This window comes from Coptis chinensis, unplaced genomic scaffold, assembly GCF_015680905.1.
Source record: "Coptis chinensis isolate HL-2020 unplaced genomic scaffold, ASM1568090v1 utg1761_pilon_pilon, whole genome shotgun sequence".
Lineage (NCBI taxonomy): Eukaryota > Viridiplantae > Streptophyta > Magnoliopsida > Ranunculales > Ranunculaceae > Coptis > Coptis chinensis.
The window spans coordinates 108,348-135,867 of record NW_028238113.1 but is presented as its reverse complement, the minus strand read 5'-3'; the positions used below and the strand labels follow the sequence as shown (position 1 = coordinate 135,867).

Here is a 27,520-nt window from a genome sequence, read left to right as displayed (position 1 = left end):
CCACTGGTTGGATCTATTCAATGGTGCCAATTTGTTAAATTTTTTTTAATGCAGCTCTATATTATACTTACAGCAAGCCTGGAGCATAGGTAGTATTCACACTTGCTCGGTAAAAGGAATATGTGACACAGTTTCTAAATTGAGGTTTTGGTGGACTTTCGTCCTAGAATTCTTCTTTTTTGCTTCATTTTCTATTGATAGCCGACTGTGAGACAGTGGGAGTTCTAAGTTTTGTTTGTTTTAAAGATTTTTCATATAGTTAAGCGCTGAAATCCATACACAAATTCGGAATAAATAAGACATATTCAGAAATCAATAGCATGTGTTGAGGGAAGAGTGGTAATATGGCCATGTAGGCGTCAAAAGTTGGATAAAATAGCATAAGTTCCCTAGATTCGTGGGGATAGAGCATCTGTCATCATCGACTTTTCCTCAACCAGTAGCATTACAAACTTGAACAGTACAGATGCTGTACCAATAGGGAATTAGGGACTGATCGAGTGCTACACATTCACACAACTCTTTCTCCTTCACTAGAACGTGTGGTACCATTTCAAGCCACACACATTTATACATCTATTCCTTTAACGGAACACCTTCCATGGACCTTCTAACTAGTTCCCAACGGTTGGATAAATGTTCTCTTACTTTTATTTGATCGTAGCTACAATTAATAGCCATTGAGTCTCGATGCGGAAACAATTGGATATGTGATAGATACTGCTGCCGATGCGTATCGAATGTGTTTGGATTGCATGCATGCCTGAAAACTATCATCATCCAATTGTTCACAAAATACAAATTATTGAGGGCAACTCATATAAGGAATAAAAGAAGCCAAAAAACAGTGGGAATGTATAGGAAACCAAGCAAATGACCATGGATTTATTTTGAACATTTCCAATGTAAGTAATTATTTTTCACCTCTATGTAGAACTATTTTTTCTTTTTGTTACTTTTGTGGTGAAAAACAAAAAAGGTTTCAAAGATGATTTTAAATCTCGGACTAAATGTTTGATTTCGTATGAATGTAAAAATCGAAAAAAACGTGCCGGATGGAATGAAATATCCCGTTTGAAATTAAAAAAAACCGAAAAAAAGTCGAAAAAATACGCCGGACGGAATAAAACATTTTGTCTTAAAAAAAAAAAAAAAAACCGATTTTTTTTTTTTAAAAACACACGAGATGAAATAAAACATTCCGTCGAAACGTTACAACTCAATGAAAATCTCAATAGCAAATGCTACTCGTTGTGATTTAGTTACTAGTTACCGATTTTGTCACTCTTGTATGTTTTTTAGTATTTATAAGTGAAAACTCTCAATTTTCTCTCATAATTAATTACATTGAGAATGCTCTTATGACATATTTTTTCAATATAGCAACTTCGATACTCTTGGAAACAAAAAACTATAAATTCCATTTTTCAACGGCAATATATTATGTCTCCATCGTTTTGTTCTCTAATTAAGTAATATTAACATCCATTCACGTTCTACTTATTTTAATATTAAATAATCAAACTTAATTATATCTATTAATATTGCCAGATGAAGAAGAAGTTATTTAACTTACTGAACTATAAGGAGTACAGGATAACATGCTGAACTTCATAGTTAGCTTAAAAAATAGTTCTTTAGCTTCTTTCCATTTTTACCCATTTCCTTCTTTGTCCATCTTCTCCACTCTTCTTCTTCTTCTTCTTCTTCTTCCTCTTCTCTCTTAAAACTTATTCACAAGCCCATGTATCGTTCATCTCATAACAAACCCACGGGCCCACCAAGTTTATCAAGATATGGTTCAGCACCAGGCTCATTTCTAGCTAGTGTTGTGGAATCAGTAATCAACGGAACAGATGATGAGTTTTCAAACGTTGGCTCAGAGTCACTTATGAATCGTTTCTTAACTGGTGACTCTAGTTCACATGCAACTGCCACTGACTCAGCTTGTAAAGCTCCACCAGCACCTCAAACTGAGATCTATCGAGGTGGTGGTCTTCAAAGATCCTATGGTTTAAATCAACTAGCCGTTGGTGATCTTGCAACGGCTAATATAAGAAGTTCTAGTGGTGGTGGTGGTGGTGGTGGAGGATCGTCGTCGTTGATACGTCATAGTAGTTCTCCAGCTGGATTTTTTAACCATCTTGTGGTTGATAACGGTTGGTATTTTTTACTTCTAATTTTAACCTTAGCTTTTTCAGCATATTACTAAACTGAGCTTACTTTACGTTGTTAAGTTTTGCATTCTAGTATGGGTAGTTTTGTAATGTGAAAAGTCGTTTGTTGCAAAAGTCGTTGGTCTTTTTTTTCCGAAATTTCGGTTTAACAGTTCATTTTATATTTCGTTTAGCTGAAAAGATGTTTAACGTGCCTTGAAAAATAAAAATTAATCCGTGGTTTTGGGAAACAAGTGTTGAAACTTGGAAGTCGTAAACAATGTGTGGTCATTGACTTGCTTAAAAGTAGGCCTGATCAAGCAAGTAAGTGTGGTTGGGATTGGTTGGCGGGTAGTAGGGCCCTATATATATATATATGAAAATAAGAATAGATAGAGCATGGGGCCTCATGTCCACTGGAGACTAAAAATCTTTGCTCATTGTTTGAGACACATGGACATGTTAAGATGGAGTGAAATTCACCTAATGTCGAAATCTGTAGGCTATCCGCTGACATATCATGCTTCAACTGGTTAATTAATTATGAGGAGTTATAAGTTGACCACACACAAAATCCTACTGATTCAGCCAGGTCGCCTGTAAACAAAGTTTGTAGAATGACTGAATGACAGTCGACTACATTCTATATAGAAAATAAAATTTGCAGCATATCAACTGGGAATGACCTGAATTAGGATGATGTATCTAGGAGATATGGTGAGAAGTTCATTCCCAAAAAATAGGCTATTCAAACATTGCATTTTTGTGTGTGTGTGTTTGTGTTTTTGGGGTAGGCCAGGGTGGTTGTTGAGCTTTGAAGGGTTAACGTCATTGATGTTAGTATCATAGCATTGTAGGGAGAGTCTCCAGCCAAATAATTTGGGGATACTCCCAAATGACAATGATTTTGTATATTCCTTATATACATAGAGTTTGAAATATTCTAGTCTTGCATAGTTGGATGCCTAAAGCAAGCAAAGGATAACCAGTGCGATTCTAATAACTTGATGGCTTCAGTGTTAAAGGTTTGTGAAGAAGTAGGAGAGGTGAGAGTGCTTTAGTAAGGTATAGAGCAGATGAAAACAAGAGATTCGTAAAAATAGTGGACACATTGAAGTACTCAAAAGAAAATTTTACTCTAGACGGGTCGTATGTAGGGCATTCAGATGAATGTTTGACTGTTTGGCAACTGCATACTGGTATACTGGCGGCGGGTACTGAGGTAGTGAGTCACATGGTGAATGAGACTAACAAATAGAATGTGTACCCTGTGAATGTGGGGATATTTATGAATATTGAGAAGTGGAAACTGAACTCTAACAACAGAGAACACCAACTTTTTTTTCTTAGGTAAAGCAAAAATCAAGTTGCAATCAACGTAGTAAATGATGATTCTGATGATGCCAATGAACTTTTGTAATTTTCTTCATCACTTTAATACCTGAATTATAATACCAATATGCTGCTTTAGTCCTCAATCCTCATTAACTGTGTTTCTACTTCCAACTTGACTGTACATACTATTGCTTGTCTTTTCTGGAAAAGAAATAGCTACCTAAACCTGAGGGGTCAACTTTGATAATACATTTGTAGGTTTTACCGTTTCAAGGGGAATTGGAAGCTACAACTCACAAGCAGGAAGTAGTAACCATGGGATTGGAAATGGAAGGTTGGCTTCCCAATTGAGCTTCACCAGACAGGATTCCCTTTCTCAGATATCTGAAGTCAGTGAGAGCGTTGCAGATGGAAGTAGTTCTGATGATGGTGGACGGAATGCTGGACAGGGATACGTCTCTGCAGGCAGCTTCCCAATGGGCTCCTGGGATGATAGTAGTAATACGATCATGTTCTCTACACCCGCAAACAAACGAGCCAAGAACATGAATGGAGACATTGCTGCCGCTCTCAGTGGTGTAGACTCTCAGGTATTTTAGTTCATGTATTTCCATGATGAACAAGTCTTTTCCTTTTTAACATTCCGATTCTGAATTTTTCTGTTCAGTTTAGCTTACCCCGGACATCACTAGAAATGTCACATGTCGAGAAGCTTCTGCAGATCCATCCTGACTCTGTTCCTTGCAAAAGCCGTGCTAAGCGTGGATTTGCTACTCATCCAAGAAGCATAGCTGAGAGGGTGAGTCATCAACTTAAGAATTACTATGCTTACTTCATACGTATCTGCAACTGTAATACTGTCACAACTTCACAATTTGTTTCTTATATTTCCTGTCTTATAGGAAAGAAGAACTAGGATAAGTGAGAAATTGAGGAAACTGCAAGAGCTTGTGCCTAACATGGACAAGGTAATATCTACATTTATTCCCATGTCCCTTAATTTCTTTTTTTTGAAGGCGTATCTGTAATTTGTTTACTGCCGCCACTATAGAATTTTAAATGCAAGAGACTAACCTTCAATATTGGATTTTATTGCAGCAAACAAGCACGGCAGACATGTTGGATTTAGCAGTTCAACACATCAAAGGCCTCCAGACCGAAGTTCAGGTTAGAATATGCGAATATGCCTCGTGTGAAAGTAACATGTGGACTGAAGAAAAAAGAAAGTTAACACTGGTGTGGATATATAAGCACCTTGTTTCTCAATAACACATCAGAAGTCACACATCAGACTTAAGCTGCTTCTGATAATGCCGAAATCTTGAAATAGTCGTAGTTTAGAGATTATACATGATCTCCGCGATTGAGTTCAAACTATAAGAAAATTTTTAACTTTCAGTCGTAATAATAAGCATTTGGAAGACAGCTTCTTCTAATACTAAGACATCATTCTACACGCTCAATCATGAAAATTGAGTAATGTGGCATATCCGATAGACTAATTTCTTAACATGCATGTGAACTTGTAGAAATTGAACAAAGATTTGGATCATTGCACTTGTGGAAGCAAGCAAGAACATAACATGTGCACGACATGAAGAGATCAAGCACATGGACTTCCTATATCAAAGTGAGCGTAATTGGCAGAGATGATGATGAAGGTATGGCCAGCATGGGCAAGACTAATTTATGAACCCACGAAATTGAATCAAAGCGATTAAGCCCAATGTTGTATATAATCATTTTCATTTTCGTTTGAATCTACACACATATACTGATTTACTGCCTGAGTTCCAATTTATCGGAGGCGGGATGCCAACATACACTGACCGTGTAAGCTATGTGTTGCTTCGTGGAAATAGTGTTGCACACAAATGTTTTCGTTTAAGCTAGGGAGTTTTAATGTTGTTTGATTCCGAAGGAAGCTATAAAACAGATGTATGGATTTTGAACTCGTGGAGTGTAAACTTGGAATTCAGATTAAATCGTCAAATCTCTCTATTGCCAAAAGTATATATTTAACATAGAGAGTGCAATATATTTGAAACGTATCAACATTGTGTTTGGTAACTCGCCCATCCATGAACATAATCCCAAGATTTCGCTATGCTCTCTCAATTATGTCTCTATTTGGACAGAACCTGCGGTATTCACAGCCTTGTCTTAAGATCTCTTTATTTATTTAATTTAGAAACACTTTCCTCACTAAATTTAGAATAAATTTTATTTTCATTAATATAATTTGAACAAGGTTTCTTTTTTTATTAATAATTTAAAAACACTTTTCTAATGTCACTTAAATTAAATAATTATCTTCATTTCTCAAATTAAAATTAAAACAAGCTTTATTTTATTATTGATAATTTAAAAAATTTTCTTAATATCATTTAAATAACATAATTATTTTTCATTTTATTTTAAAAAAAATAAATAGATGAGTCTCTTTTATATAATTACAATTATCATTTACAATTAAAATCCGAAGAAACCATAATAACTATCGATCTAGAGGAACGAGTTTCAAAACTTTAAAAAATCGATGCTTACCAAGATTTGCGTAATTGTGAAGAAATAATAAGAGGCGAATTCCAATTAAATGATAAGAGTCGAGTTGGACGCAAATGGATAAGTCGCATACTTTGGCTTGACGTATCTTTTGTTTTATCGAACCTACCAAAAAATAGAAAAGCGGATTGGAAATTTAGAATGTCGATTTGTGAAACCTGATAATGACCAGAGTAATTAAACACACAAAATCAAACAAATTAATGAGATGACTGTTTAGGACTATGTCCAACTTATTCGGTAGAAATTATCATCGCTATAATTGTGTATCCAAATCAAGATTAGTTATGTACGGAATCTATGACACCAGCTTTAGCTGTCACTGTTCTGTGTATGCCATAGAATGGACACGACAGATTTGACAAAATATTCAGTTTAATAGGCATTTTGATTTTGAGAACTTTAGGGTGGAACTTGGGTCGGATTAGTCCAAACCCAATGGATTAAAACTCGATTTTTATTAGTCCAGGACTAACATACATATTAAAAATCAAAACCAGACTCAGTTTTAAGTTGGGCTCGGATTAAAATATTAAAAAACTAAAAAATCCAAGCCCATATATATATATATATATATATATATACACACACGTATATTTTTTAATTATTCTATTTTTGTAAAAAATAAAATTAAGAATCTCTATTTTAGAGAGAATAATATAATCAACAATATTAATTTTCCTTTCAAACAATCAAATCTCTTTGATTTCATTAGAAAATTTCAATTTTAGTATTTTTTTATCTCATAATTCTAAAAAAACTTGAAAAATTTGACCAATCCGACCCAACCTAAATAGGTCGGGCTAGGACTTGGTCCTGAGCATGATTAAAACATTTGAAATTCGGATTAGACTTAAATTATGCCTCAACTCGACCCAACCCGCCCGAATTCCACCCCTACAATCATTTAACAAAATAATTCCTAATAAATTCATAAGAGACCGGTTCCTCTATAACCGGGTACAGAGATCAATCCACACACACATCTCGTATCTCGGCACACACATACATCTCGAAGTACACACACAATATCGAGACGCACACACACATCTTGGGTTCGAATCAACGGTGAGATAACACGGTTACAGACATGAACTCTGTACCCCCGGTTGTAGAGATCTCGAGTCCAATTCATAAATAGACAACAACATTTTCTATTGGTCAGTTGGTCAGTCACATTATTTACACATGTGTTTTGTATTTTTGTAGTACTACACTACTGCTACCTTCCCAATAATAGTCATCTTCCTTGCTCATCACAACTCCAATTCCAATAAAACAGGTCACCACCAAAAAAAAAAAAAAAAACATCCGCTAATATCAAGAAAAGAAAAACCCGAATTTCCCGCGCTATATATAAGAAACTAAAAATTAACAACAACTTTCATGGGCGCTCTCAATGGATAAATTACTAACTTACCCTCACCCTCTTCTTCCTCAAAAATCAATCACTACTTTTTATCCAAATCCTCATTTTTTAATCTCTTTTCTCAATCCACCAAAGCCCATCACTGGTTTTACACTCCTTTTAATCTTTTTTCATTCACTTTTATAACAAAACAATGGCATCTGTGTTTTTATACCATGTGGTTGGAGATCTAACGGTGGGTAAACCGGAGTTGGTTGAGTTTTATGAGAACGAGAGTATCGAATCAGCGATACGTGCAATTGGGGAATGCACAGAAGGTGGTATACCTGTTTGGAAGAGGAAACAACACAAGGGTGTAGTTGGGGTCAATTTTTATGAAAATTCTGAAGCAAGAATGCAGAGATTTATTGGGATTATTAATTCTCTTGATGTTGTTACGTATTTGTCGAAAGAGGAGTGCTTGAAGGATCAAGAGAAAGCTATGAAGACTCCTGTTTCTGAGGTTGTTGTGCCTAATAAATCTCTTTTGAAAGAAGTTGATCCTGGAACAAGGTAAAATTTTAATTCTTTTATTCTTGTTTTGTGATTTGGATGGTAAATGAAATCGGGCTTTATGTGAATTTTACAATGAACAGCCAAGACAAAAACACCTAATTAAAAAAAAGTTAGTAACTGATAATGGACTAACTTAGTGATTCCGTGTTGTGACATGCTCTGAGGAGCAAATGAGAATGTGAAAGGTGCTTGGGGGAATTTTAACTACTTGGGCACTAATCTTGTAGTAGCAACCTTGTTGTCCTCAAGTTATTTCTATAATCCCTCATTGCAGTTTAAAACAAATGCCTCATTATATAGTTGTTCTAGCGATGAGTTGTTGGTGGCTTTGCTACACGATTTGTAGAAGTCGATTGCTGATGAGGGATTATAGATTTAGAGTGCAAGACAGCTTCTGTAGTATGATTTGATCAGAAAGTTTGTGAGCCACATCTATGCATTTATGATCAATTAGCTTGTTTAAAGTTTTTTACTTTTACTTTCAACTTCTGTTAAGGCCACTTATGAAGCAGCCTTTGAGATGTAGGCTGTGTTTGGTTCACAGATTCCTTGTGGAAAACATATTTCTAGAAAGTATGTCTGGAATTTATTTTGCGTGAATTCACTTTCTCTTTGTTTAGTTTGAGAGAAGAAAACACTTTCTATACTAGTATAAAAAGTTCTATTCAACAACTGTTTGATCAGGACAGATGTGACATTTAAACCAACCAAGTTGGTTTTTGTCCCCATGCATTCCAAACTGGATCGCCACGGATAAAAAAAAAAAGTTCTATTCAACAACTGTTTGATTACCTGCATTCCACTGGACAAATTCCCTGGATTATATCCTTTCCCAATTTTCTCAAAATTGAAGCTCGCACCTTCCAAAACCCTCGACTTCGTCTTCTACCTGTCACGTCAATGGTGGAATATCTCTAGCTATCCCAGCAAAAGACCGATAGAGTTTGGTAGAGGAGAATTTAAACATTGGTAGCGGGTGAGAGGAATCAAAAGTATCAGGAAACAGAGAGAAGAAAACAACTTCTTCTTTTTATAAAGTGAGTTGTTTTCCATTGTTAGCTAGTACTTGAAGAATCTGTTTTCCGTTTTTTGGTTTTCCACTATTTACCAAATGAACCAGAGATTCAAATTCCATGAAAGAGTTTTCTTTTCCTCCATTTTCCTTGAACCAAACACAGCTGTAATGCAAAGAGAAAATATCAATTTTTGTAGTATCCAATTGTGCACGGAAGATTCATCACGTATGTATAAGAAACCTAATTGCAGCTCGCAAGGAGAAGCAAAACTAAACAGATGTCTTATGAAATACCAATTCCCCATGATATGGAAATGGCCCCATTTAGGATTTTACCCTAGATCATGTCTGCCTTTGAAGTCTTGAATCTTCATTCTCAACTTACCCACGAAAAACCCCAATGACAATTAAAAAGGCCCTTTTAAAATAAATAAGTTCAAGGAATTAATTATGCTAACTTTTGGTTGCTCTTAAGTATCTCTTAAATGATGCTCTGAATGCTGGACCTTTTGATACCAGGTTAATAGATGCACTGGAGATTATGAAGCAAGGTGTGAGGCGTCTCCTTGTGCCAAAGAGTGTGGCATGGAGAGGAATGAGCAAGCGTTTCTCAATTATCTACAATGGCAAGTGGCTAAAGAACATAAACACATCAGCAGGTAGCAGTAGCTCGGCCGCAAGCAGTACTCGTCCTCCTTCCTTCCGTGAAAACAAGTTTTGCTGCCTATCAAGGGAGGATGTGATCCGTTTCCTAATTGGTTGCCTTGGTGCCCTTGCTCCCCTTCCCCTTTCCTCAATTTCCTCCCTTAATGTTGTGAACCCACATTATCACTATATTGAGGCCTCATCCCCGGCCCTTGAAGTCAACCATAACCCCCCATTGGACCCTGGTGCAGTGGCTGTCATTGAGTCCACATCAGATGGCCTGTCCAAGATCATTGGAGAGATTTCAGCCTCAAAGCTGTGGAAATGCGATTACCTGGCTGCTGCATGGGCCCTAGCCAACCTCTCAGCTGGTCAGTTTGTACTGGGGGTCGAAGAAAATACAAGTCCAGGGAGTCTGCCTGATTTTTCTATTAATTCTCTTGAGGATAATGCAGGGGTTGGTGGTGCAAGACTAAGAAAATTCTCCAGTAGGAGTATTGGATTCTTTAGCAGCCTCACAAGCCCGACTATCGGCATGGGAAGGAGCATGTATAGGGGACGCAGTGCACCCTTGACATGCAAGGTCACAAGTTCATTGGCGGCAGTCATGGCCCAGATGTTGTCACACAGGGCAACTCATGTATGGGTGACTGAGGTTGAGGATGAGGAAAGTTTGGTTGGGGTCGTGGGTTATGCTGACATTCTGGCTGCTGTTACCAGGCATCCTGCTACACTTATCCCTGCAACTCCTTGATGTGAGCGGCTTGAAACTGAAGATTACATTTTGTGGATTTGGTTGTCAAGCAATGATTCAGCCATGTATTCTGTTGGGATGTTTTGGTGGAATTTTTATTATGAGCGATTAGCGGAATAGTTTTTTTTTTTTTTGTGTTTCTTCCCTTTACTCTTCCAATTTTAGAACTGGGACTGTGGGTCTGTGACGACTCTTATTGCTACACTTGCATATTAAAAAATGTGCACCATGTCTTCAGATTTTGCTATGTATTTCACATGTACTTTCTTTTCCATTTGAATGTGATATGAGGCTGAATTGTTACAAGGAATAATTTCTTATTAATCATTTTCTACATCTGAGTATGCGGGAAGCATGCCCATTACAGAATTTTGCTGTTTTTTTAGGAAACTCGATTTTTCTAGTTTAGTAGCCGATTTTGAAATGCCTAGTTTTTCTTTTTGCTTGACAATGGACATGGAAGCAGCTTTTCCCTACCCGAGCAGTTACTTCGCATATAGACGGAGGTGAATTGCTGGTTTGCCACAAAGATTTTACAACACGAGAATCAAACTCCTTCGAAGCTAAATGCAGAGGAACAAATCAATAAGACAGCGAGTCCACATGGACATATGTACCAGTCACACTCACGCAAACACAAACTCATTTCGCGATGTGCACTCAACCAAATGCGTCATTCCCTCCTGTGTAACAAACAATTTGGAATTAGAGTTGTGCTAACTTTTAAACACCTAAACTCATAACTTGTTCACTTCTAAACTTCTAGCTGATTTATGTAATTATGTGTGAATTAATTTTATGTTATTTTTGTACCGTCCAAATACTGATAGACATCATCTTCATGCCAATCCACTTAATTTTTAGTCTTTGGGATTCTTTAATACAGTAGTGCGTATAGGTTAGCAAGAACAAAAATGTGAGTAGAACCCACAGTGTCATCGGTGCAGATAGACTCTAATCCAGCACATATACCTCATAATTTGCTTGGTCACTGTCTGCCATTTTCTAGCTTCTTATCCAGACCCTTTTCCTAACTCCTCACCCCCAACAAAAATTTCGTCTAATAAGCACTTAATAGGGTGCCCATTTCAAAGCGAAAGGGTTTCCTCATAAACAAGCCATTTACTTACACTAGAGTTATTGATCGAATATATTAAACACGAGGTTGCTGGTGTTAATTTATGTGTTCAACATAAATGATACATCTGTTTATTAAGCCCTCCGTGTCACAATATGTTATTCGGAGAGTATACACTTTTCAAATCAACATTATAAACCGTACATTGTTGCAGTTTCATTAACTGGACTCCATCCAAATTACCATTGCTAGTTGACGTACAAAGTTTTGCATATATAATTGAGGAATATGCTGACAAAAATGTGTTATTAACACCTATAAAATTATGACATTTGCAACAATAGTAGCCATGCAATAAGAACTCTTTTTCTTTTACCAATACCTAAGTTGCTATTCGTATTGATTCCACCAGAAATATTAAAGCAGTTGGTTCCTGAACTCAAATCAATATTATGATAATCTCTGTTCTTCTTTTTTCTTGTTTATAGGAAGCTTGACGTAGGATAATTGGTTAAAGTGATATAGACAAAACAACTATGACATGTAGTTTAGAGATTACAAGGAAAGCACTTAGTTTGGTGTTACTAAGACCCTAACCGTTGTGTACTAAATCCTGGAAAGTTTAAAACTTAAATAGAAAGACATACAATCAAATAGCCCATAGAAGAAATGGCTGCAACAGTGCGACAGAGTGAGGTAAGAGCAAAAGTTAATTTGTCTCACTCCCTGTAATGCATTTTAGAGTTTTGGGCTATGCCTATTCATTATATTAATACTTTGTGTGCACTAATGAAAATTGATATAACATTATCTTTTGGTTTACCAGTGGCTTATAGGTAGGGTAAACATGGGTCGCGCATAGAGAAGGTTGTTAGTTTCTGTGTTTTTTGTTCAAAAGAACTGAAGATTTAGGTACTTATTAGTCAAGCAACATCTCAAGTCGAGTGAGTAGATAGATTTGTGGTTGAAATTTTTTTCCTGAAACATGTAACCTTTTCGAGTTGCGTGCGCTACAAATAAATATGTTTTAACAACCAGTGGTGACCTACAACCCAAAATTCCAAAAACATTACAGTAATTGTGCATTTAGAACCATCCGAAGTTTTGAACCAAATCAACCAATGTGCTTATTGTTGTGTAACAGTTAAACATTGAGAGACAGAGAAATGCCAAACAAGAGACAAAATCTGTAAAATCACTTTCCATACCTGAGAAAGGAACTACATCAGCAATGTAGCCAAGTAGCTTATTGGATATTGAATGAAATAGTCTTTGTCAGTAACAAGCATATTTTCTTGTACCTTTGAAATTCAAACACCCTGGAAGAATAATATAGTTAGTGGAGTGATTTCATAGAGAGACAGGATAAATTGAGGATCAACAAATTATTATTATTATTAGCTAGCATTAGATGTGGTATTTATTCTGTACCAAAGTGCTCATCTATGTTGTAATGTTACAGACCCTTCCCTCGCAAATGTGGGTGGAATTATTGCTGGACCTCATTCCTTATTCTACATTAGAGTGAGATGTTTAACAAAAATAACTATAGTACACCAATTGGTGAAAGTAACATTTGACGTTTCATGCACGACCAAACCTCATGTCAGTTAATGTGATTCCGCCCACAGCACAGAATCTCATATGCCCTAAAGTGCTTTGCTTCTACATGTAGGTATATATATGTGTGTGTTTAAGTTGAATGAAATATATCCCAAACTTCTATTATCAAGTGTTCCGAGGCTTCTTAGAACCCTTTGTTTTTTTGTTTGTTTAGGATTTGGGAAGTAGAAAATGGTGCAGGTGATTGGGTGGGATGATGCTTATAAGGTGGTGGTGGCAATGTCACCACTATATGCAGCACTAATTCTTGGGTATGGTTCTGTGAAGTGGTGGCGCATATTCACCCCCGAGCAGTGTGATGCTATTAACAAACTTGTTTCCTTCTTCACTCTTCCTCTTTTCACCTTTGAATTCGTAGCTCATGCCGATCCTTTTGATATGAATTACTTGTTTATTGGTGCCGATGCGATATCAAAAGTTGTTATCTTGGTAGTGTTGGTCTTGTGGGCTAAGTGTAGTAGTAAGGGTAGCGATTGTTGGTTTATAACAAGCTTCTCTTTGTCTACTCTTACCAATACACTTGTTGTAGGGGTTCCCTTACTTAAGGCCATGTATGGCCCAGGTGCAGTGGACCTCGTTGTGCAGGCTTCGATAGTGCAAGCAATCATATGGTTAACAATTTTGTTGTTCGTGTTAGAGTTCCGTAAGACGAGATGTGATATCGCATTAACAGCACCCAGCACCACGGGTTCTCACATTGTATCATTTGAAACAACGAAGGACGTCGAAGGAAATAACCAGAGTATGGTAACCAATAATAGTCCTAGAACTTCATTCTGGTCTCTCATGAAGATTGTGTGGTTAAAGCTGGCTCTTAATCCTAATTCATATGCTAGTATTGTTGGCATCACCTGGGCTTTAATCTCGAATAGGTATGTACAAACAAGTATATATTCTCTATATATGTAACAAATCTGGAGAAGAGTTTTTTTTTTTTAAACGGTGACGGGGAACTATACATTCTCTATATATGTAACAAATCTGGAGAAGAGTTTTTTTTTTTAAACGGTGATGGGGTTTGAGACAGACCCCTACTGTTGATAAACTTCAAAGAGTTACATACCTACCAATAACTACATAGAAACATCTAAAGACTGTCACCAAACAAAAGTTTATCCCTTAACAATCTGGAGAAGAGTTGGTTACAAACAATAACCAAGTTCTCAAAATTAAGGTCAAGGCAATTAGGGGCCTAAACAAAGTTCCAATAAAATTGTTATATCTTATAGATATGATTTGTTTATGTTATTTCATATGAATGCAAACCCTTAGTTTATTTAACAAATTTTTTAGAAGATAACAATTATTGTTAAAATTGATCATACTCTTTTCTTTTTTCTTTCTTGAATAGTCTCTTCACAATCTTTTTTTTTTATAACAAAAAATTTAGAAGATAACAATTATTAATTATTGTAAAAATTGATCATAACATTTTATTTTTTCTTTCTTGAATAGTCTCCCTACAAAAATTTAATTTAGAAAATAACAATTATTTGTAAAAATTAATCCTAACATTTTCTTTTTTCTTTCTTGAATTGTCTCTCCACAAACTTTTTTTTTGTGAGGGAGGTCTTGACATATAGAGAGATCCAAAACAAAACACCATAAATAACATGAGGAAGAGTGGAAGAATATAGAGAGATCTAAAACAAAACACCATACATAACATGAGGAAGAGTGGAAGAATATAGAGAGATCCAAGACAAAACACCATAAATAACATGGAGGAAGAGTGGAAGAATAAAAAAATGTCCTACACCTATAACACCGTAGCAGTAGATCATGGCCAAACAACAAAGTCACAAACTTGAAATTTCAATAGATTTATTTAATAAAAAATTACACAAGAGAGAGAGAGAATTATACACAAAATTAAACAATATAGAAAAACCAAATAAGACAAAAGAATGATAGAGATAAGATTGAAGTGCTGGCTTCAATGCTTCACTTTTGATAAATTGTCATAGGGTGATGAAGAAATTTAATTAGTTATGAAGGCGTGATTGTTTATTTGTGTTTTTTTTTCACAATAAAACAATAATGGACTTAAGACTGTAGGTAGGCTAGAATATATTGGGCCCCTTGAACTGCGGGCCCTAAGCGGTTGTTTATTTTGCTAGTAGAACCGGCCCTGGTTCTCCGATCCAACCCAACGCTAACCTAGCTATAAACAAAATAAAGGAACTACATAATACTGTACGTGATACTCCATTATACTTTGTTTGCACATTATTATAATATTATTGAATTACATTCCTTTTTGTGGATGTACATATGTAGGTGGCATTTCCAAATGCCAAGCATCATGGAGGGATCCATATTGATTATGTCAAGAGCTGGGACAGGCACAGCCATGTTTAGTATGGGTGAGGAAACATTTCCACTTAATAGGGATTTAATTTGGTGGAATATATCTGCCATGGCTAGTGCCGTTATTGAATATCCATTAGAAGAATATATGACACGTCTCTAATGGCCTCTTTAGTTGAGAAGGCTGTTAGTTTTCCAGAAAAGAACTCTTAGTTACTTTGAAGAAGTTCCTTTTCTTAACAACCTCCTAAACATGCCAGTGAAAGTATCTCTTCTTATCGAGAGCATTCAATTAAGAACACTTTCTTGGATTAATATTACTGCATTTTGCGGATTTATATTTTCTAAGAAAAATTAATGTCAACAGGACTCTTCATGGCGCAACAGCAAAAGTTGATTGCATGCGGACCCATCCTAACTGTGTTTGGCATGGTATTGAGGTTTATCGCCGGACCAGCTGCCATGGCCATAGGTTGCATTGCTGTCGGTCTTCATGGTGATACCTTGCGTGTGGCCATCATTCAGGTAATATCACATGAACCTGTAATCAAATCAAGTGCGGATATTCTGTTACTTTTTCAAATTTCCATTGAAGAGGGCCAGAGGGGCTTAGTCTTGAGTCTTGACAAACAGAAGTGGATTTTTTTTTTCCAGGCAGCATTACCACAATCTATCACCTCCTTTATCTATGCAAAAGAATATGGGCTGCATGCAGACGTGCTTAGCACTGCGTAAGTTTTTGTCCAGAGGAGGTCATTTGACACCATAAGCTGACATTCCTACATAAAAGTGATAAAACATGTATATTGGAGACACCCGAATCTTATTAAATTGTGATTAAGAGTGATCAAAAGGAAATGTGTAGATAATACTTTAGTTTCATTAGTATCTTATGGTACGGTCCCCTTTTGTACAGGTATTCGTTTTATTGACATGATCATCTTTTGCTCTTTCAGGGTGATATTCGGAATGATGGTTTCCTTGCCAATACTGATTGGATATTATTTCATTTTGGGTTTCTTGAATTAAAGCCAGCAGCCAAAATTGCACATCTTCTCAGTCAGTTGGGAATTCCATCTGTTATTTCATAGTTAGATTATTTTCTAACGAATATGTAACTTCCATTTTCGTTCCCAAAAGACTTGGGGAATTTGATGAAATGTATCCTTATCATATCATTCATGTTTGGAGTTCCTTAACATATACAGTTTCGACTGAACACAAGGCAGACTTTCACATTATCGTCTACCGTTCTACTAATATATCTCATGGAAACTTGTAATGCTAGGTAGGGGTATGCGTTGAAATATGGCCAATATTTGAAATGAAAGGTTGGAGGGGGAAATGAAAAAAAGGGGGCGAGACAGAGAGAGGGAGATGCCAGAGAATGTGAGGAGCGAATATCATGATCCACTAATAATGCACTTGTGGCAAGTCCCATATTGCAAGTTGAAGGGATGGATGAATCGATGAGACACTACAAAAGTACAAAACCATATATGAGATATTGAAGGGAGACTTAGCTCATTTGATAGCTGCTGCATTTCTTAAGGAACACTTCAGCCACGTCCACGCCCTCACAAAACTAACTCCAACCAGTTCTTCACCACGTGAAATACAACCAGGTTCAATCTTCTTGGTAGGTTTCATGGCAGAGGACCAGATTAGGGGTGATGTACGTGCTTCTTCACAATATGAAATTTAAGAATGTCAAAGATGTAAGTGGAGTTCTTCTGAAAGGAAGCATATGAGCTTCACCAAGTCCAAACTTAATTTTCTCTGGATAAACACTATTATTTTCTTTTAAATGTAACATTGTTGCAAGTCAGAACTTTACAGCGTCACATGTCCAAAACTGATACATGCTGCCGCTTGGATTCCTCGGATCTAAACAATTATATATAGATATCCAATAAGTTTAGAACTTTAAATACGGTTTCCTAATAATATCTAGAATGATTCTTCCGAGTTCTTCACCAATATCCTCTTGAACATGATGCCCTGCCTGCAAGACGCAAAAAACCAACTGATATCAACATCCTTAAACATGGGAAAAGAGTACGAGTGGTCTGGTGTATTGCAAAAAGACGCCCCTTAAAGAACTTTGTGATCGCAGCTTGGTTCTACATATAGCAAATATATTTGTACTAGGGAGTATGATAGATACCGTGGGAAGCTCCACCAGTTTACAGCCCAGCTCCTTGCAAAATTTTTCGACCCCATCATAAGCCAACCAGCGGTCTCTTTGACCCCAACATACACTTGTCCGCACTTTCCAACTCTCACTGGATAATATATTCCTCATCACTTCAATATTAGCCTGCATAACAAGGGAGCCAAATTCGCGATACAGCATAAAGAAATCTTTCTTTCTTTTCTCAAAAATGTGATGAGCGCATGCGTGCCATTAAGAACACTAACAAATTCTGGATATAGCTACCTAAATTTCAAAATTAACCCTGATGGCTATAAGTTGTTGGAAAAGTCCAACAAAATGAATTTCAAATCTTCATTGTGGATGTAATAATTATGTTAGAAATTCCATAGCTCAGAAAGCACGAAGAAAATGTATACCTTCAGTTCCTTCTTCATGGTCTTACTTAGCGCGTTTAGGGCAAAACCTGAAGAGCCAGATGTCAGGTAAGGTCTTCTATAAACCATTGCATCCTCCTCTTTCATTTTGTAAGGCCCACAACTTGTTATGAGTTTATCACTGGCCCTGAGAGGATCCTGAGGTGTTGGAAACAACTTAAATGTATCAAGCACACAATCCAGTAATTAATCATTAGTCCCATTGGATTGGTGAATCAACCATATGTAAGACATAACCAGCTAGAAAGTCTTCAAACCTGTGAGAAAATTTCACCCAGCAAAAAGTTGCTGAAAATGGACAAGGTCGATGGGAGGCTTGCGTGCTTATCCATCAGCTTGAATGTCAGTACGTGAATCAGATGTCAGTTCCCAGTTTTAATGGTCAAAACACTATATAATGAAAAAAAAACCATCATCAACATTATCATATGTACTCCCTAATTTCCTTATCCTTATTAATGGGGTTATTCTGGAAGCTTGCAACTAACTTGTCAAATCTATTTGCAATAAACAAATAAATGAAAGACATGTATTCAAACATCATGCGGCCTCTGGATCCATACCGGAGGATTAACAAGTATAAGGTCCTTCAACTTTTCTTGATGATTGATAGCATATTTGACTACAACTGGGGCAAAGTAGCCCTGCAAAATGATAAATAGATAAAAGTACTATTTTCAGCAGCATGTCACTGTTTCAGGAATAAAAACTGTGTACAATCAATCAGCACAAGGTATGACATACCTGAACAACAAGCGAAACTTTACCAGGAATAAGCTCATTAATAAGAGATTCCAATGACGAAACATATTCTGAAAGTCATTAAAAGCAAACAGAATAACTAACTCAATACTCTGAATAAATGGTAATATAAGATTTAGACATCTGTTATAATCCTGAATTCCTGACAGAAGTTCCTTACCATCCAAAGTGTAGTCAAAACCATATTGGGGTTGAGGCTTATCTGAAAATCCAAAACCTAAACAGAAGAAAAAAAATCTTTTCTTATTAGCTTGTAGCCTTGAAATAGATAGGAAAATAGAAACACTTGAGCTTAGAAATTTTTATGATGCTCATATATAGATGCAGAAAAGGTTTTGAAAATGAGGTATCAGCACATAAGGGATACAAGTCATAAGCGCTTTCGTAACCTTCACTTTTTTTTTTATGCTAGTAAGGGGAAGTAAGAACACGATTAAAGATGCTAGTCGAGCTCATTATCAACAGTTGATAAGCATAATTTGAGTATAGCATTGTTTTTCATAGAGAAATCAGAAGCAAAGGTAGAAAAAGGTTGGCGTTATAAAGGAATCTGTAAATTATATAGGAAATACAATATCAACCTCAGTGTAGCTAAAAGGATTGTTGATCAGTTTCACGCATTACTTCACTGCAATTAAACATTATGAGAGAATCTGAGATGATCTTAGAACAAATTGAAGAGCATTCTCTTTTTCCCTTAGGAATTTGAAAGTTGTGTATACACTATGCATAATAGCACACAAAGTCATGTTTGAACAAGGACTATGAGAGGATTAATATTTCTGATAGAACAAATATCACCAAGTGTAACGACTATGCCAGAAATGGGGCATCCACATCGGATTAACGGTAGTCAAGCATAATACTTGGTACAATGACCATGACAATCACAAATGAAGTCACCGTTGAAATAAAAACAAAAGGATGAGCATCTTTCTTAATCATCAAATATATGAACTTACCTAACCAATCAAAAGTGACAGCATGATACTTTTTGGAGAGAATAGGGAGAACTTTGCGATAAGAATATGCCTGTCAGAAACATCAAAGTAGAACCACTCTTTCAACAAGGGAAACAGCTTAGCTTCTACCATAAAACCAATTAATAACAGACTCTTACCTGGTCAAAAATCATGAAAACAAGTCTACAGATTATTTAAAGTTTTGGGAACAATTTATAAGGACTTTTTAACAGTCATGGACAATCCTCACCTGTGAAGGAAGACCATGAATTAAAAGAATTGAATCGTTAGTTGCACTTCCCCTTTCCACGCAAAACCATCTAATGCAAAAAAAAAACATGGAAATAGAACGTGATTCAATTTGTGAACCCTGCAAATTATGCATTCTCAAACTTTTATATCATGAAGACCTAAGTCTAATAATATACCAGGAATCCAGGCATTTTGGTGTCTTTGAGTGTTACTCCAAATAAGCTGGTAATCTCTTAATCCATAGATTCACCTGAACAAATCAGCTGAAGCTTGAGAATCACGACCCATCGTAAGTCCAAAAAGCGGATCCTTTGCTTTCTCACCAGTGCCACCAACAGGATAAGCTTTCACCTTAATATATTAAGAAGAACAAAGAATATCCTGTTCAGACAAAGATAATTAACAAACATATATTAATGAACAGATGCTCTTTTTCTTCAGTGTTTTACAGTATGCACAATGTAAGCAATTGCTAGATATCAAATAAGATTCAAAACCTGCAAGAGATGAATGCTTAGGTTCATAATTGCATACTATAGACAAGGTGCATGTGCAAACCAAGTTTCTTTTCAGCAAATTTAATTCTACTTGGCCGTCTATATCAGATTTCCTGTAGATCTGACGTCTATTCTAAAAAAATTAAAACAATACTCACCATTTTCCCTTGGCGAAACCATTCATCAGATGGACTCTTTCCATCCGAATATTTTCCTGCACACAATGAAAACATTATAAGAGAGGAACAAGAACTATTTTGTTGGATTAAAATATAACAATGCAAGCACCCCAAATCACTTCACTATAAACACAAAATTTTAAAACTCAAGAATTCTACTCAGACCAAATCACCATTCTTTTGCCACATTACCTCCACTGAAAGAAAAGCCATCACCAATAGAAACAGGTGCATCAATCAAATAATCCTGGCAAAAAATCAATAGCAATTTCAGTTTCAACTTTCAACAGCAGTAATAATGAAAATGAGTGAAAACCAATACCTCTTTGTCTTCTTTTTTCGCTTTAGAATTCAGTGTGGGCTTTTTCCTCTCAAACTTGAATTTCAATGGACAAGCTGAGAATCTAGAATGTCCAAGGAATGGAGAAGGAAACGATACATTAGCTTGAGCTTGAATCGCCATGAATGCTGAACCTCAAAGAGTGATGGCGTTTCAAAAAATAGAGAATGAGTTTTCATGGATAGGATTTTAGATAGGTTCGTTTTTTTTCTAGGCGATAGGATTTCTTTGGCCTCAAGTTTTTCTAGATTTCAAGTAATCAAGTGGCAGTGAAGAGTTATTTTCATGATCCAGTGGAGCGTAGGACCACTAGATTCTTGACACGATAACCTGAACCCCAAGCAAGTTGATATGAATCAGAATTTCACTTGAGCATTGAGTTTATGGTTGCCTCATTCCATTTAACTTTTGCATGCTAGTTTCACTATGTACTGTTTATGGTCTCAAATGCTACAAGACACGAGAGAAAATGGGTGATGGCAGGAGTTGTAAAACCTTGAGAAACAATAGTTACTAACGTTCAAAGAAATTAAAAAAATACAATTTATTACTCCAAAGAATGGAATGTTATTAATAAATGATAATTACAAGCATTATAATACATCTTTCAGGAAAGGATGGCTACAAAAATTAAATATCACAAACTCAGCCCCTCCCCCTAATTAGGGTAGCCTATGTCCCTCTATCCCTTCTGAAATCATGTGTGTATGAGTATCGCAACAACTCACACCCTGTGGAAGTTGACAAAATTTATATATGTACAAGTTAACTGCTACTTTGCTTTGCTGGTTGTTGATATCGATCGACCCAACATTCGTCCTCCTCCACTGCTTTTTTCCATCTTTTCTTGAATCTTGCTAGTTCAATATAAGACTGCTTCCTCACCTGAATATATGTTAAAAATCAGATTGACAGATAAGGAACTATATCAAGAGTTCAAAACTCTCCTGTATAATAATACAAAGATGCATATTAACTTGACCACATGACACAAACCCTCATAAACCTAGACAAAAATGCCTTTTCACATTAGTACGGCTGGACTTGGTGGTGGGTGTGCACTAAGCACTGCTTTGAAGTGTGTAGTACTCTTAAGAAAAGTACTTTCGATCTTAATAAACGTGATCCTTGAAATACAGAGTCAATTTCCAGGCTATGAAGTTTACACACACTTCAAAGTACTTCCCCACCTGCTGTGGTGACTCACTTTTATGTCTCATTGCTCGTGAAAAACAATAATTACGCAGTCTAAGGTATGCAGTAGCTAATACACTAGTTTACTTCATCCCAATATCAACAAAAGTCTGGAGACATACCGAAGATCTATCATTATATCTAAGTGGCGGAGGCGGTGCCTGCAAGTTAAAAATAGTATACTTAGTTTGAAGTAAATTAATCTGAGTACATTAAATTTAGAATCATAGTACCTCATCCGTGTCTGACAAGTGAGTAGTTGAAGCATGACCAGGTGATTCATAATTTGACTGCATAAATGAGCAGATACATAGAGTATCCATTAGAGGTGAGAAGACATTGAAGAAACCATGGAACATCTTCCTTTGATATAAGTAATCTTACCTTGCTTTCATCTAATCCCCCAAGTGTAGGGAGACCCTGATGAACTATGTACTCGGCGTCCACCACACCAACATTTTTTGTTCGATCACCCTGTCAAATATGCACTTCAGAAAACATGATAATTTTCTATCCGCAAAATAAGACTAGAAATTACAAGTATACCTGTGCACAGTAACCCAGCTGCATGTCCAAACCCCAAGCATGGATCAAATCGTTCTGTGAGAAGAATCAGAGAGAAGTTACCATAAAGCAAATAAGAAACATACCTTTGACCACGAAGGCATCAACAAGTTACTAAAATTTTGGAGGGACTTTTGGGTCAAAAACAAAGAATTCAGAGCTTACTTTGGTTATATTTAGCTGGGAAACTAACCAAAAAAAGATAATAAACAAAAAGCGGAAAACTTCTTATGCCAAAATCTTCTTCCTGGAGTGAGCTACAAATTTTCAGCTCCTGTTATATCCTACTTCATTCTATAGTACCATTCCATCCCAATATATGTTACCCAGTGTTCAAAATGGAAGATAGTTCCTGTTTGGTAAAGGTGCTATACCTGTATCATATACCATGCACAGCGCCAAGCTGCTCTGGAAAACACAGGGGCCATCATTTCAACCCACCTGTAAAACATAATACTTTAGAATGTTGCTAGATATATAATAATATGTACGCCATTTGTAAGACAGATTTAGCAATGAGTTGTAAGAAAAACAACATAAGTACTGATTATTTGTGAATCTTTACCCGGTGCATGGAGGGGCTGTACTGCTACCGTCACACTTCCTCCCACGACCACTCAACTTGTAAATCCTTCTGTTGTTGCAATGTTAAATTCAATTGACATGTAAGATCAAAAGTAGATAACTGTAAAATCAGAGAAATAGCTTGAACTAAAGTCAACATGTAGTTTATCAAAGCAGTGTCCACCGATGACAAAATGTCCAGTGCAAGTCATATACATAAAAGGTGGTCCACTGCGAAAAGTGTGAACTTAGTGTAATTTCTAATGTCAAACTCTGAACCTAGTCATGTAATCATAGACATAAAATCTTTACAAGGAATTCGACGAAATAACTTCTGATCAAATTGGTGTTCAAGCCAAGAAATTCCTAGATTGGACCCATACAATAAAGGGAGATCCAACTGTGAAGACGACAAAGCCTCCCATTCCATCTAAGAAGGGTGTATTCAACCGAAGCTAAGCTATAAATTATAAAACATTAAGAACATTCGAAGTCTGCAAAAGTTATTAAGTATACCTGTGCACTTGAGATCTTCTCCCGCGTGAAGTGATTTGATGATGCACCTCAGACTTGGTAGGATCCAGCGCAGGCTGTGATATCTCCAGCCCTTCTTCTTCAACAATTTTCAGATATCTGCAAGTGTGCGAAAAATAACTATTTTTTTCCCTCAAGTCCAAGATTTTTTTTTAATAATTCAAATAAAATTAAATAGCAAATACAAATCAAAGAAAGGCGGGGTGGGTGGGTGGGTGCAACATCCAATCTGAAAGACCAAGGGGAACAGTTTAAACTTTCCACATGGATTTCCCTAAAGCACAATTATGTTTAGCACAAAACCACTATAAAAAAAATTCATTTTCAGGCAAGTTTCTCTTCCTATTGGTTCAAGTTCCTTATTACTTAGCTTCCGTACATGTAAATCCTAAAGTATTAACCTTTCATACCAAGTTTTTCCAAACTGGAAAGAAATCAAATTCCCACTCCACCTCAAAAAGAATCAGGATATTCTCAAATATTATATACGGTACAGATAAATATAAGAACAAGGGGTGTCCGTGTATTTTACAAATATTTAAGTACTACCATACTTCGAAATGCATTTCTAGCAGTAATTCTGAAAATCCAAACACACCGTATAGCATTTCTAGAGATAATTCTATAAGGCACAGGCAGGAAGGGCATTTATTGTTCCTAAAATAAATAGCAATGATCATTGAAGAGAGATTTATATAAAAAGGAACAAAATTCTTGGAAAAAGTAAAACGCACCGTAGAGGGTCAAAATTTTCAACTCCAAGGTCCTCATCCCAGAGAAAAACATAATTGTATTCCGCCACTATATCTGGATGTAAGAAACGCTTAGCAAACCACCTGTTGATCATAAACATCAAATTAAGCCAAAATCCAAGAATGTATATTCAAAAGAATAGAGCTTCACTCAATCACGTTGGTAAAAATTACCATTTTGTTTGATTAATAGCAGATACATGTATCGCTCGATGATTCCATTCCAAGTCATTCCACTCGTCCACAACACCATCATAATGGAAAAGCATAATAACAAAATCGCTTGAAGGAAACTGCAAAATAAAGTACGAGAGATTCATAAACCACAAAAAGAGCAGATACAGACTGAAACGAGAGGGAGTAACATGTTGGTCTGTTACCTTTTTTACCATTTTGTTCACATTCTTTTTTTGCTTTATTCCAACCGCAATGGCGAATAAATTCATGAAACGCTTAGCATTTTTCTGGTTCAAACAAACAATAACAAAATTGATCTTAATTCAGAATAGTCGACAGAGTTGCCAAGAAATTGAATCGCAATAACCATGATTTTCACTGTTTTATTAATCAGATGGAAAGTTGTCTACAGTCTACACAGGCAACATTTACGGTATTGCTAAATACTTCTACTCCAATCTCAGCATGCCATCAACAGAAGAATAAAACTCATCTATTAAATGCCTACCAACAAAGATGTTATAAACCACCAAGGAAGAAAACTTCCACTTAACTTACAGGCAGTTGCAACTTAATAAGAACCATAAGCATTATTCTTTTTTTTTTCCTAAATAAAAAACCTTGTATTCTTCCAGCATCAATTCAAATCTTAAGATGAACTTTCACACACCTCTTTCTTTGGGGAACCCCATAATGGCCGCAGTTCTAGGTTAGATGTCTTGGAAATTATTCCTTTAGGTAATGGCTCAGTTCCGGAAGGTCTGGTTTCATTCTAAAACAATTGAAACACTAAATCAGAAAGCATAAACCGAATTTTATACACCAGATAAAGGGTACATAGCATTAAGAGTTTAAGACCAACACTTTGGAAAAAGGATTGAAATGAAATAAAGAAACCTTGCATATATTAGATCGGTTATCCTCCGCAAAGTCGGGTGCTCCCCATCTTGTTAATTTCTGCAGATTCAATCCAAACCCAGTAAATTTTAGTCACAAAAGTAGTTAATCATAGGCAATTTTAGTGGAAGGGCTTGTAAATCTAAGGTCGTGAAACCAATGACAAAACTTGCTTTCATTTAGTGACCTATCAAATAGATATTTTACAGAACTGCAACCGAAGAAACCTTCTTCTTAAGATGAAGCAAAAACAGACAAGGGGCTTAATGTCAAACCATATGTGGAATATCCTCTTATGCAGTTACGTACCAGAATGACATAGTACTTTTTTCAGGGAAAAGGAATTCAACAATGGATATGAACAGTAAGTATAGTTAAGTAGAAGTTTCATACTTGTTTGTAATCTGTCGCAACAAAAGCACTCCCGATAAAGAAAACTAGAACAAGCAAAGATGCTGTTGGAAGGAGACTGCACAGGCATGATCTCCTAGTCTTTGGATCTGACAGCAGAGAAAACTGAAAACAAAAGGCAGCAAAGAACATGAGACATCTTTTCAAAAGGTAGAAAAAGTAGAGAGTTAATCCAAAATGCGAGCAAAACTAAGTAAAACAACAAGTAACATATAATTTTTCTTGAGCTTCTAACATAGTAATAGCAATAGAAATTCAAGGTAACTCAAACTAATGTCAATATCCCAAGATGTTTGGGGACCATGGTAGAATAATTGAAATCTATATTTTGGTATTGATATCAGGAACTAAATTTCAGGCGTAATGCTTTAACAGATGGACAAACAGGATCAGAATAATGATAAATCTATTTCATCAAAACTACTTTACCCCTACCAAATGAACTGCCTGTACACTCTCAAATTGCAAAATTTGTACTACAAATCATAGATAAACTAAGCTCAGACAGTGAGCAATACAGAATTACTATCTTTCACTCTAAAATTATATTTGAACATGCCCGATAGGTCAACACAGCTAATAAAACCATGGAAAAGAAACAAACTTCAAAAATTCAAAAATTGACTCAGTACCATTCCAACTCCTGGTGCACAAATTTTATAAAATTCAACTAAAAAATGTATAAATAAATCTTTCCATTAGACATATTTAGGATTTAAACTAACAACTTACATAAACTCCTGCAAACCAACACCTGGTAATCAGTTACACAAAAATTCAAAATTCAAAAAAAATGCCCCTTTAATTACCAAACATACCATATATTTTTAATAGAAACTACAAAACAGATATAGAAAGGAAAAAGACACAGAGATAGATAGAGAGAAGAGAGAGAGATTACTTGTTTGGGTAACTTCATCTTCCATGTACCATTCAGAAGAGCATAAACAAGTTCATCAACTGAAAGAAAAAAAGGAAGAAAGGAGAATCTCTTTGAAAGAAGAAGAAAAGAAGAAGAAGTGTATATAAAGGTAGGAAGTTGATTCGATATTGGTATACGACTTTTCTTAACTGTTTTGTTGTTGACGTTCGAACTGTGAAAAATAGGAAAGAGAAAAAAAAGAGGAAAGATTGTGTGTGTGTACTTTGTTTGTTTTGTTGGGTTTATAAGGAGTTTGGAAACCTGGGAGACTTCGAAGAGAGAGAGAGAGAGTTGGGTTTTTGCCTTGCCTTGCGTTGCGCTGTTGTTGGAGACTTGGGTCAGTGAGTCATTAGTTGACGGAATCTTTCCACTTATTATCTTGAATCAAAAGTCAAGACAAGAGTTTTATTCCTATGTTTCTCTTTACATATCCTTATTATACCATTTCAATGCATGTCAATATTATTCACCTCCACGTCGTTCGTCGGTAGTATTTTTTTTTTCTACCGTTTTGGT

General features: G+C 36.0%; 5 protein-coding genes across 5 annotated transcripts; 3 read left to right on the top strand and 2 right to left on the bottom strand.

Annotated features, from left to right (window-relative positions):
• Positions 1-1,618: 1,618 nt before the first annotated feature.
• LOC147473816 (basic helix-loop-helix (bHLH) DNA-binding superfamily protein) lies at positions 1,619-5,443 on the top strand. Its single transcript, XM_086586993.1, has 6 exons — positions 1,619-2,159; positions 3,750-4,081; positions 4,159-4,290; positions 4,394-4,459; positions 4,590-4,658; positions 5,021-5,443. The coding sequence occupies exons 1-6, from the start codon at positions 1,745-1,747 to the stop codon at positions 5,087-5,089; spliced, it is 1,083 nt and encodes a 360-aa protein (XP_086443119.1). The 5' UTR covers positions 1,619-1,744; the 3' UTR covers positions 5,090-5,443.
• Positions 5,444-7,244: 1,801 nt separating this feature from the next.
• On the top strand, positions 7,245-10,718 carry CBSX6 (Cystathionine beta-synthase (CBS) family protein). The gene is made up of 2 exons (XM_086587000.1): positions 7,245-7,977; positions 9,515-10,718. Exons 1-2 carry the CDS (start codon positions 7,619-7,621, stop codon positions 10,392-10,394), a joined length of 1,239 nt encoding a protein of 412 aa, XP_086443126.1. The 5' UTR covers positions 7,245-7,618; the 3' UTR covers positions 10,395-10,718.
• Positions 10,719-13,182: 2,464 nt separating this feature from the next.
• On the top strand, positions 13,183-16,606 carry PIN5 (Auxin efflux carrier family protein). Its single transcript, XM_086586987.1, has 5 exons — positions 13,183-13,967; positions 15,376-15,461; positions 15,773-15,930; positions 16,060-16,136; positions 16,362-16,606. Exons 1-5 carry the CDS (start codon positions 13,267-13,269, stop codon positions 16,432-16,434), a joined length of 1,095 nt encoding a protein of 364 aa, XP_086443113.1. The 5' UTR covers positions 13,183-13,266; the 3' UTR covers positions 16,435-16,606.
• A 572-nt stretch (positions 16,607-17,178) lies between these two features.
• Positions 17,179-21,196, bottom strand: LOC147473813 (alpha/beta-Hydrolases superfamily protein). Its single transcript, XM_086586986.1, has 13 exons — positions 20,972-21,196; positions 20,842-20,896; positions 20,629-20,684; positions 20,224-20,324; positions 19,972-20,041; positions 19,722-19,791; positions 18,920-18,976; positions 18,742-18,809; positions 18,561-18,641; positions 18,255-18,332; positions 17,980-18,135; positions 17,573-17,725; positions 17,179-17,410 (listed from the first exon to the last, which is right to left on the bottom strand). Exons 1-13 carry the CDS (start codon positions 21,110-21,112, stop codon positions 17,324-17,326), a joined length of 1,173 nt encoding a protein of 390 aa, XP_086443112.1. The 5' UTR covers positions 21,113-21,196; the 3' UTR covers positions 17,179-17,323.
• A 336-nt stretch (positions 21,197-21,532) lies between these two features.
• On the bottom strand, positions 21,533-27,292 carry LOC147473812 (uncharacterized). The gene is made up of 15 exons (XM_086586988.1): positions 26,984-27,292; positions 26,065-26,187; positions 25,672-25,731; positions 25,445-25,546; positions 24,978-25,061; positions 24,772-24,890; positions 24,580-24,681; positions 23,828-23,944; positions 23,313-23,381; positions 23,122-23,188; positions 22,730-22,783; positions 22,568-22,657; positions 22,417-22,473; positions 22,306-22,344; positions 21,533-21,874 (listed from the first exon to the last, which is right to left on the bottom strand). The coding sequence occupies exons 1-15, from the start codon at positions 26,999-27,001 to the stop codon at positions 21,755-21,757; spliced, it is 1,221 nt and encodes a 406-aa protein (XP_086443114.1). The 5' UTR covers positions 27,002-27,292; the 3' UTR covers positions 21,533-21,754.
• Between the last annotated feature and the right edge of the window lie 228 nt (positions 27,293-27,520).